Here is an 11,881-nt window from a genome sequence, read left to right as displayed (position 1 = left end):
CTAGAAGAAGCGGTGGACAGAAAGCTCCCGTACGGCCCTACTCGTGAAATGGGCCTGGCCCACAACCGCAGCCGGTACGCGCACGCATCGAGCGGACTACCCTCAGCCTCTGCCTTCCCTCAAAAAATACAAGGAGCTCCCTCTGCCGCCGCCGCCGCCGCCGCCTTCTCTCCCAGCCGCCTCCGGCCCCGAGCAATCCCACCGAGCGCGTGGCGTCATGGGGCGACCTAAGGGCGGCGCCGCGGAAGCGTCGAAGAAGCCCAAGTCCAAGCCGAAGCAGCGCGGCGGCGTCGACTTCAAGGTAACCACCACCCCCGCCGTCTCCTGGAGCGCGCGCCCCACAACCCCCACTCTCCGCCGCTCGGAGCCACTTCGGAACGCTAACGGGTTAAGATTTTGGTGGTTCGCAGAAGTACAAACACAAGGTAGGGCGGAAGCTTCCGCCGCCGAAGAACACCACCAACACGGAGATTAAGTCCAAAAGTGAGGCCAGCTTTTCTGCCTGTTGGTCCCTACCTACTTGCTTCTGACGTGCCGCAGCGATTAACTAGGTTTCTTTTTTCCGTTGTGCTGTCTGCTTGCAGTGATCGTGCTGCCGGAGCAGAGCATGGCGTCGGAGAGGGCGGGCATGGCCGTGAACAAGCGCGGGCTCACGCTGCGGGAGCTCCTGCAGCAGACGGTGCACTACAATCCCAAAGTGCGGCGAGGTGAGCTACCTCTGCACGACGCATTGTGACAATAAATAAATAACCTGAGTTGCACAGCAATCCATCTCAATTATTCATTCTAGGAAGCTCACAAGAACTATGCCGTATTATGTTTTTGTTGCTGAAGCTGCATTGAATGGAATAAAGGATCTTGTCACTAAGCACCCAGCAGAGCTTAAACTGCACAAGGTTGCTATGATTGAGAAGCTGCAGGAACGGATATGCGACTCCGACAAGGTGGTCCGTGAATCGTTGTTCACGATACTGCAGTCTCTGATATTCCCATCTCTGAAAGAGGTACCCCCTCCCCACCCTCTCACCAAATGCTGCGGAAGTTGTATAACTGAACAATTAAGATGCCATGTTTAACCTTTCGCGTCACGCCCTCTTCAAATAGATGCACGCACAGGCCGTAAACCTAGTATTGCTCATGTCATAATGTTCCCTTTATGAGCAAAATATGCTGCCTACTTATTGAATGTATCTTTTTTTAACACCTTGATGGTCGGTGGTAATTCATTAAGATGCTCCAAACACTGAAGCGCCAACCTTCGCTTCATTTTTGAAACCCAAAATTTTCTACTTTGTTTCACGGACCTTGGTGTCTCTTCAAAGTAGTATGCGCACATACATGTCATATTTGCAGCATCTTAGTCTTCTGACCGGCTCCAGTTTTCTAAATCTACTCCGATAGTTTCTTTGATCTTGGCTTGAGAAGTCATATTATTCTCTGTTTACTATTACAGGACAATGCAATATCTACGCGGAGTACTCTATCTCTGTTGATGGCGAATGTTTTGAATGGAATGACACACCTTTCTATGGATATCCAGTTAATGGCTTTCAGGTTTCTGGAGCTAGTGGTTCTTAATTTCCCATCTTCCTTTCCCAGATATGCTGAACAGGTCAGTGGAATTCAGTCATGTATTGGTGTGTTGAAACTTGAATGCTTGCCTGTGTGGTAAGCAAGTTTAGTTTGTTACAAATGTAGTTTTGGGGACTTGCTTTGTGGTCTTAGTTCTACGTGGCTATATTATATGGAGTTGTGGACTAAGGAATATATTGTTCAAACTGATTTCCGTTCCTGCTAGGTGTACGAATTGTGACTGACCATATCTGTTGTCAAGTAATAATTTCTTTTGCACTGTTGCTTCTGGCAGGCTTTCAACAACTTTGTTGCTGTGCTGAGCAACGACAGGATCCATCTGCAGGATAAGAGTAAACTTAACAGTGTCCTTGCTGGGCTTGGGCACTGCCTTTCCTTGGTTGCCCGTGCCACGGAAAATGATGATGCATCAAATCGACCGGTTAGCAAGTTGAAACTTTTTTTTTTTGCTTCGATTTTTACCTTCCTAACACAGCTGGAGCTGTAATGAAGAACATGATGAGATCGCAAGTGCAAATATTCTGAAATGTGCAGATCCATGGAACACTTCTATTGTAATAAACATAATCCTTTCTCGTGATTCTACAGGTTCATAACCTTTCTACGAAAGAACTTTGGAAACCCACTCTTGATGAAGATAACTCTGGGAGTAGTAAGTCTTCTAAACACAATCTTCTTCTGTTGCGTACTTATATGCTAGCAAGTTTTGCAGTTGTGCATTCCACCTTTAAGGAGCCAAAAACACTGAATGTGAATTTGGTTGTTGTATAATCAGAGAAGCTCAATTAACAAGCCTGCTGGAGCACCGAGCTCCCTAGATATTTAGCACATTTTATGTTTGTTTTCCATAGGATCTGCAATCTAGCTGCAATAAATGAACATGGAATGCTAAATTAGTAGTTCTAGCGAATTGTTAGATAGCTTTTGGACACAGTGGCACTTTTTGTTAGGGTTCTGACAAGAAAACTCAGAAGTGTTTAGTTAGGATAGTTAAGGCCTTGTTCGTCTAATCCCTGGGTGCCAGGGATTGATCTGGATTGAGGCCTGGTTCTGGTTTTCCAGCCCGGCGAGGTATTTTTTCCAGCCACCAATTTTTTCTCTTCGGTTACTCCCCGACGGGAATATTAGCCCAGCCCATTCCGCCATCTTGTACTAACAAGGTCTGGAAACAAATCTATCGCCACCAGACGCCTGGAAAGATTTCCACGAAGCAAGACGCGAGACAAGCGAGCGTAGACTGGGACACGTGGATCTGGGCAGCGATTAACCGAACGGGTGGAGACATGCAAGGGATTATGAGGAAGGGATAAATCTGGATTGTTGGGGTTCGGGTGGAAGGCTTGGATTAACCAAATCCATGCCTGGGTGGAATCCATGTTTGGATTCAATCCCAGCAAAACGAACGAGGCCTAAGTGGTGTACAATTTATTTGGGTGGTCTAGTTGAAATCGCAACACCAAGTTAGAACAACATTCAAAAAAATGATAAATTTTTGGGTGATAGTATAGCACAGCTGTTATATCCCCTCTAGCAATTTTTCAGTTATGATCTTCTGTTCGTTGAGCATTCTTATCAGTGTTTCATTCGCTTATGCAATGCAGGTACATTTGCGACATCCGATGTACTAACGAAGCTTCAAAACCTCATCCAAATTCTTGTTAATTCTATAGAGGTTTCAGCTTCAGAAATATGTGCAAAGCCAGCAAATGATGCTCCCTCAAGTGAAGCATTATTGTCAGCTCTTCATTGCCTGGATCTAATCTGTAGAACTTTTGTTCGCGAGGCAAAGAAACCTCAGATGGAATTTGGGAGAACCAAAACTCTGTTTGGGCCTGACTGGTTGAATAGCTCTGTGTTGGTATATCTAAAGAAACTGTGGGGAGTGAAACGCTTGTTCCATGAAAAGGTACAGTTTTTCCCTGCTCATTACTACCTCCATCTTGCTGATCATACTGAAACCATTATCTGATCAGCCAGTAGAGAAAAACATCGTAGGGTTTCTGGGTTTGATTAAGTAGTCTTGAAGTGATCATGAAGAATGGGTGAATAGAACCAGCATAAGTTGACAAGGAGGGAAAATAATCCTTTAGGATTCCTCAAGTCTCTCTTTGGGTGTCGTCTTCACCAGATTTCTACAATATATGAAAAACAGGAAAAACTCGAAGTAGTTTGTTTGGATTTGTACAGTATTATGATTAAGTAGTCTTGAAGTGATCATGAAGAATGGGTGAACAGAACCAACATAAGTTGACAAGGAGGGAAAATAATACTTTAGGATTCCTCAAGTCTCTCTTTGGGGGTTGTCATCACCAGATTTCTACAGTATATGAAAAACACGACAACTTCGAAGTAGTTTGTTTGGATTTCAGACAGTAAAGCACCAGTAGTTGAGAAGTGTTTCCTCCTAAAATGTTTGGGCTCCCTATGGGTCATTCCTTTGTTCTGAACACCCTCCAGACACACAGATTTTTTTATGGGAGTCAATCCTTTCAAATTCGTATGTGCTTCCTTTGTTCTAAAATAACAGAAAAAAGTTGATGCTGTCATTTGCGATTTATTCATTTCCTTATATTAATTTATACCAAAACACTTGGTGCTGTAAGGTGTTGGTAATGATATGGTTTTTATTTAAGATTTACTTGTGTATTGTGATGTTCAAATATTTTGCAAGTCTTGTGTTAACATATTTCTTGTAGACTTTATCCCGCTTCAGACTATTAATCACGCTTTCTTTAGAATGTTTTGGCTGTAACAAACATTTTGGTGGGATCTTAGTTCTTATGAAGTTGTCTTTCTCATTGCAGGGAGATGACAGATTTTTCATCTTCAGTCTGAAAATTGCTGAAATATTTTTGTGTTTGCGCACATCAGTGGATGATACAATGTTTTCATCTGAGGAGTTATGCCAGTTTGTATGTTCTTTATTTTCAAAGGTTGGTGGTTTCATCAGTTTCAGTAAACTGAGGCGTCTTGTTGCCCTTTCTTGCAGATAAATCTTAGACAGCTTATGATATTTCTTTTGTGTCATTTCATGGATTTGTAACTGTGGTTGGTGTTTTTTTTTAATCAGGCAAAAGTACTTCGTAACAAGGATCTCATGGAAACACATTTGGGTCCACTTGTAACTTGCATACCTGGTCTTATATCCAATGCCGCAGATGACTCAAAAGGATATTTGTTGGAGGTATGACTTATTTTTATACTGGTCTGTCAAATATGGTGGTTATTATTTTATAACTTTATGAAAATAAAAGAGTATATTCAACTGCAGGCATTTACAGATGCATTTAGAGACTCCCATGTGGATTGCAAGCTAATCTTGCCATACTTGGACGCAGTGGGAGAAATGTTGCTTCCTGTAGGTGCCTTTGTTGGATCTGAACTTAAATTCCTTCTGCATACATTGGCATGTTTAATCTCCCAACCAAATAGCTAGTACAACATGCACATAATCTGGATTATCAGATTGATGCTTGTATTAAAATAAGGTTAGGGTACTCCATAAAACATTGACTCTCAAGTTAAAACTCAATTACTGATTAGAGAGAAACAATAAACAAAAATTCAGATAGATCATCAATAAATAAAGTGATGCAAAAGTCACGTGTCACGGCAAACTTCTCAGTTCCCTTCTAACACCACTCAATCATGTGAGATTTGATCATTTGCAAATTGTAAGTCATTAATTCACTCAATCATATTGAGAGTTGATTTTTTTTTAAAAATGAAGATTGCTAACTGCTAAGCCATTCTGTAGATATGCTTCCAATTTGTTTGTACGGATTTTTTTATTGATTTCGTCCTGAAATTTGAATACTTTCCCGCACTTATTCATTCTATATGTTCAGCTGAAAACAACATCACCCTATAAAGATTAACTTTTCTTTTCTTTACAAAGGGAGTACTGATGTATGATTTGCTTTCTAATATTTTTCCTTTGTTTTCTTGTGTAGGAGAAATCAGGAATAACTTTTACTGAACATGATTCAGGCATATCGGAATATCATAGCACTTGGATAAATGAGCTACCTGGAATATTACTACAATCAGTTGATAAAGCTCCTACAGTTACAAAGGTCTGTTGCAAGTTTGTTTATGCAGCACAGAGCTGTTAAACCATTCTTCACTATTGTCTGTGACTGACCTTCTCAGGAAATTATGTAATTTATGATGATATGAATGATCATAGGTTGTTTTGGAGCTTCTTCTAAGAATTGGACAGTATTTCCCCACTTTAGAGTGTGAAAACCTGCGACCAATTGCACAGTTATTTGGTACTAAATGTAAGTACTCCACTACTTAAGAGATCTTATTGTCTGTTTTATCCTGAACTAATATCATTTTTGCTGACAGCTTCATCTGGAACAGTAGAGCTTGGTCCTTTTATTTGCCTTCCACATGACTGCCAAGAACTTGCCATTGCATGCCTTTATTACTTCTCCAATCTGCTCCCTGACATAATCGAACCATTGGCTTGTTGCTGTTTAAGTAAGTTTTTATGCTTCAACAATACCGCTTTTTTTAACAACTGTACAGTTATGTTCTTCCCTGTTGAAGTTCGCGGATATTCTAATTTATGTAATGCAGGTGATAAACTGGAGCCCCTCATATTATTTAGAATTGTTGAAGTTCTACAGTCAACATACAAGGCTGGGAATTTACAGATAACAGAGCAACTCAGTTTCTTGTCATTGCTAATGGCACGATTCGATGTTAATCGTGGTTAGTACTTGAAGTTAATCAGAGTTTGCTCTTATTAAGTTTGTTATGTTAGCTGAAACTTTGTGTTTTACGTAGTGACTGGTACAACAGGAAGTGATGGGGAGAAGACTTCATAATACAAAATGGAATAACTTGTCGAAAGCTGCAACCATAGCAAAAAGATATACCATTAAACATAATTTTGGTATCACATTGATTCTTGAAAATTTACAGCTTCATGATAAAATACAACCCAGATTTTTGTTAACCTCATGATAGAAGGCGACCTAGAAAAGTGTAACATCCTCAAACAAAATGCAACATTATTTTGAGATCCATGAGAGGATCAATATCTGCACTGTCTTCACTCGAGCCCTCCACACTCTCCGGACCCACTTGCATGCCGCCACTGATGCCTCAGACGGATTGTGTGCTACTTTGCCACCGCCTTTCTTTGAGAGGTGTAGGTGGCAGAGGAAGAGGAAGAGAGACCGACAAGGAGTTCGAAGGAGGAAGCAGCCAGTAGGGGAGGATTTGGCAGGCTTGGGGATGTGGCATGCAGTGAAAGAAGGGAGGGGAATGGGGTGAAATTCAGAATGGTTTTAAGATTGAGCACTTGGTGTTCAGAATACCACTGTAGTGTAGGATTCAGCGGACTACCATTTTTCTATAGAACGCGGGACCTCATTGATAGGCTGTTTTTTTTTTCTGGTGATGATAGACCGTGTTTCTGGTGGTAGTGCAGGGATAGAATAATAAGGAACCAGTTATAATTACCTATCCTTGCATTACCTGCCAAATCCCCAAATATGGCTTATTGAATGACTTGAGCAGAGTTTTTTCTTTTCTTTGTCTGACACTTGCCTTGGAATTTGTTGACCTAGGTATGGCCTGTACTCAGGAGGGTGCCCGAAAGATCTCAAATTGGAATACTTTCAAGGCTTTGAATCACTTAATTTTGACTTCGTTATCTGAAATGGGTGATGGCTCCCTGGTCCTTGAATTGATATGGAATAATTTATCTAATGAGATTGTGAGCTTTCGTAACTGCTTTTTTTATATATTTTTCTCATAACAACCCAATTGAACTCATGCTAGTTTGCTTTACTACAGGCACGAAAACCATCACCACATAACATTAATGGTCTGTTTAGGATTATTGTTACACTTGATGCATCAACAAAGAAGCTCATGGATGAAGATGTCATTAAGCTTATAGCTGGCTACTTGGTTGATGCTGCTCGGGTGTGTACTCCTTATTCCAAACCATATTCATAGTTGGATGATTGTTGCACCTATTATTTTTCTGCGGCTTATTCAGCGGATCGTAACAGAGATGAATTGCATTATATGTTAAAGAAATTCAGAATGGCTTCTAGATTGAGCACTTGGTGTTTAGAATACCACTGTATCATAGGATTCAGTTGAATACCTTTTTTCAATAGAACACAGGACCTCATTGGTAGGTATCCCGTGTTTCTGGTGGTAGTGCATGCATATAATAATAAGGGACCAATTATAATTACCAATCCTTGGCATCCTGCTAACCCTACGGCGACCAATGGCCGCACAAATGCAACCTCTGGTTGAGCGTGCCGCCGCTGGCCTGCCTACCTGGAAGGCGAAGCTCATGACCAAGGCAGGGAGAATGGCATTGGTCAAATCGGTGATCAGCGCTATCCCGATCCACCAACAGCTTGTGCTTGGGCCCCCCCAAGAAAACCCTGAAGCTCATCGACAAGATAAGAGGGGATTCCTTTGGGAAGAAGGAGGCCAAGGGTGGCAACTGCCACGTCAACTGGAAGCGGGTGTGCTGGCCCCTTGCCTACGGTGGTCTGGGCGTGCCCGACATGGAGCGCACCGGCCTCGCCCTGCACCTAAGATGGCTCTGGCTCTCCCGCACCGACGACAGGCGCGCGTGGTGCGATCTGGACCTGCAGTTCACGGACGACGAGCGAGCGCTGTTCTTCGCCTCCACCACCATGGCTGTGGGAAATGACCAAAAGGTTCTCTTTTGGGAAGAAGATGGATCGATGGCCGCTCTGTCAATGAGATCGCGCCGAGGTTATTCGATTTCATCCCCAAACGCCGGCGCAAAACCCAGACCGTTGCGCAAGGGCTGCAGGGGAACAGCTGGGCTCGCGACATCCACAGCATCCTTGGCTTCCATGAGATTCGCCAGTACCTGCTGCTGTGGATGGCCATTGCGCACACGACGCTGTCCTTGGAACCCGACAGGCTCGTTTGGAAGTGGACAGAGAGTGGCAGCTACACTGCCAGGTCGTGCTACCAGGCGCTGTTCCAAGGCTCCATCACGTCCAGCTCGTGGAAGCTCACCTGGAAGACATGGGCACCGCCGCGCGTCAAGTTCCTGTGCTGGCTTGCAGGCATGGATCGTTGCTGGACAGCTGAGCGCCTGGCTCGGAGAGGCATGCAGCATCATCCCAGGTGCTTGCTATGCGATCAGGTGCCCGAGACCATGCACCACCTCATCCTCGCATGCCCTTTCTCTCTGCAGGTTTGGCATGAGGTGCTGGCTCGCCTGCGCATGACTTGCCAGCCACCTAGCAACGACGACGCCTCCCTTGATGACTGGTGGCGCAAAGCAAGACATCAAACTCCGAAGCTCCTGCGCAAATGACTGGACTCCATCACCCTGCTCACACCCTGGCTAATTTGGAATCACCGCAACTCGTGCGTCTTCGACAGAACCCAGCCATTGGTTCGTGACCTGGTGAAGGCCATCTTTGATGAGGCAGCGCTTTGGGCTAGAGCTGGGGCGCGAAAGGGTTAAGGGTAGTGCTGCCGACGACATGGGACGTGCATTGATGTATTTTCATACCTGTACCTCGCCTCCTAGGAGGATTGTAAAACACTCATCTTTTCAATGAAATTAAACGTCAAAGTCTTTTGCGTTTTCTCGAAAAAATAATGACCAATCCTTGCATTACCTGGCAAATCCCCAAATATGGTTTATTGAACGCGATATATCACTGACGTTATCAGTTAAACTGAGCTATAGGTAGTTGCCAGTTCACAATCACTTAAGGAAATTTTCTTGCATACAGGCTCATTGTCATAATATTTGAGAAAAGAAATAACAAAGTTGATAAATTGGCATTATGTATACATTTTTTCTAGAAAGAAGTTGAATTTCCAGTGAACACTTTTGGACGATTCATCAACTTTATCGGTTCACCTGGTTGATGCTAAGAGCAGATAATAGCTATCCTTATTATTTGATTAGCATGCAACGCAATCATTTACATGCTTCTCCTTCTGGCCATCATTTCTTGATCTTATTACTCTACTTCTGGTTGTGGGTGAGAATTGATCTTACCCCTGTTATCATGCATCTGCAGGATTTGTCAAAAACAATTGAAGTGGGCTTTCAGTCTGACAAGACAAGATTATTTCAATACTTTATAAAGCCCTGCAGAATCATGTTTGAGCAGAATGACAAGCTTCTCTGCAGCACATTGGAGATGCTTAAATCTTTTGCATCAGGAAACGATCATATATTTTCATCTGTCTCCAATTTAGATTACCCAAGGGAGCTTTCACAACGAGTTTGTATTGTCACAACCATACTGGTCTTCTTATGCAATAATCAGAGGCTCCATCGAAATCTCTCTCTGAACAAAACGGTTATTAAAGGCATCCTGCATTATATAAGGCATCAGATGGTGAGTAGTGATGAGACAAATCCCTTTCATTGGTAGTCACAGAGTAACTTTGAGCTCCCTCAAATAAAACATTTTTCGTAATGTGTTAATTTGAGGAGAGTGAAAACATAAAATGATAATGTAGCTCAGATAGACTGGCTTGCATTATAATTCCTGAATGTAGTTCAGACTTCAGACAGACTTCTTACAATTATTTCATTTGTGAATTCTTGCTGCAGGATTCTAATGTGCCTGATGTAACATATGGAGAAAAGCAGACATTAAAATTTGCTTTTGAGCAACTCAAGACCAAAGCATTGCAGTTGAACTGTTGGGATAGAAGTGAGCTGGAAGGGCTTTCAAGCACCACCTAATGTAAATATGAGTAACTTCATCGTGATTCACCAATGATGCCACTTTCAATTTTCTTGTTTTGCCAAATGAAACCCTCATCTATCTCTGACAGGGCATCCATCTGATGACTTCATATGGAAGTATGATGATGGAAGTTATAAAGTGCCCGATGGAGAGGGTGGGATGCGGATGTGCGCCATTTTCCAAGTTGCGTCACGTTGCAGAGGTGCACCATGTATGTCAGGCGTAGCTATTACTAACAGTGTAGTGAAGGTTGGTGCTTCCAGATAAAGGCAAGAAATACCGCTGGGTATCATATATAATCATGTTTCACGCCTATCAGATCAAATCAGTAGATTTGTCATGATCGTGCCATACTTACTGCAGGTGGTTAGAAAAGATGCACGGTTTACGTTTCTCGTGCCTGGAAACTACCAGTCAAAGACTTCCAGCAAAGTACAGTTCAAGTTGCTCTTGAGATTTTCTTTTGCTAAAATCTTTTTTGAGCTAAATTTTGGCAGTTTTGAGTTAGTTAATTCGAAGAATATAAGTTGTGATTTTTTTTAGATGTATCCTTAAATCTGTTCAAGCATCTAATGTGCGAATTGCCACCCAAGCTGATTGAGCCAAACCACTCGTGAGCACTTCATATATGGACGGTGGACTCTTGATTGCATTATAAATGCATAAATTTTGATCTCAGTTAGCTCGAGCCATCGATTTGATTTACTATTGCGTTGCATTTTTGTGTTGTGAAAACTATTCCTTCGACACCCCTCTTTGACCAAGTGATGCTAACATCCAAATAATTGTCTGATACTTTCAAATTTTCTAGTTATAGTACCACAAGATAGGAGTCAGAGCCACGATGAAGTCAGAATTGTAGCTGTTGTTTTTTCTTTCATAGTTATTATTCTTTGACGTAAACACTCACGCTTTCTCAAACCATTTACACCACAATCTAGATGTTAGAATCACCTAAGGGCCAGTGTCACTGCATACTGAGTATCAAACACCTAACGTGGAAGTTACAATCGGATTATTCTCCAACGATATATATATTGGCCTGCAACACAATCAAAGTGGAAGGTGTTTGATACACATACAATTTCAGTACTGCTACATTTTTTTAAGATCATATCAGTACTGGTACTGAGCACTGTCTCATGCAATCTATCACCTTCAGGGAGCAAGAATAAATGACCGGATCGTAACTGCAGTTCAGATCATGGTATGCCTTTGCTCATCATCGCTCATCTACGACGGGCGAACCGGCTGCTGCTGTATGTTTCCACCTCCCAGCATGATCTCTCTTGCGCCTTCCACCGTCACAACCTGCAGTTCACGGATCCATTCAGATCATCTAACCTCAGAACTAGTAATAACAGTCGTTGCTTGCTTCAGCCTCGCAAAGCTGACATGAGAAGTAAACCTAACCTCATATTCAGGAAATGCCTTCTGGAGGACCTCACGCGCCTCATCGTCCCGCTGGTTATCTCCGCAAGCAGGTGCTATGATCCCACCATTGGCCGGGTAGAAGTTCACATACGAGGCAACCAATCTCCTGC

The 11,881-nt window shown here is 42.7% G+C and overlaps 1 protein-coding gene across 2 annotated transcripts; it reads left to right on the top strand.

The window, feature by feature from the left end:
• The first annotated feature begins 214 nt into the window (after positions 1-214).
• On the top strand, positions 215-11,015 carry LOC124674436. Of its 2 annotated transcripts, XR_006993006.1 has the most exons (21): positions 215-301; positions 411-483; positions 585-707; positions 835-1,004; positions 1,454-1,612; positions 1,868-2,014; positions 2,182-2,245; positions 3,195-3,499; positions 4,398-4,526; positions 4,664-4,777; positions 4,865-4,951; positions 5,547-5,669; positions 5,783-5,876; positions 5,947-6,081; positions 6,181-6,315; positions 7,179-7,327; positions 7,408-7,539; positions 9,657-9,980; positions 10,199-10,334; positions 10,426-10,586; positions 10,701-11,015. XR_006993006.1 is itself a non-coding variant. In XM_047210483.1 (20 exons), exons 1-19 carry the CDS (start codon positions 218-220, stop codon positions 10,331-10,333), a joined length of 2,682 nt encoding a protein of 893 aa, XP_047066439.1. In that variant the 5' UTR covers positions 215-217; the 3' UTR covers position 10,334; positions 10,426-11,015. The 2 variants fall into 2 exon arrangements, 1 of the variants encoding a protein (XP_047066439.1); XM_047210483.1 differs by having other exon boundaries at positions 10,426-11,015.
• The last annotated feature ends 866 nt before the right edge of the window (positions 11,016-11,881 follow it).

Source organism: Lolium rigidum, chromosome 7 (assembly GCF_022539505.1).
Source record: "Lolium rigidum isolate FL_2022 chromosome 7, APGP_CSIRO_Lrig_0.1, whole genome shotgun sequence".
Lineage (NCBI taxonomy): Eukaryota > Viridiplantae > Streptophyta > Magnoliopsida > Poales > Poaceae > Lolium > Lolium rigidum.
Note: the sequence above shows the minus strand (reverse complement) of the source record. Positions and strands in the feature narration are given on the sequence as shown.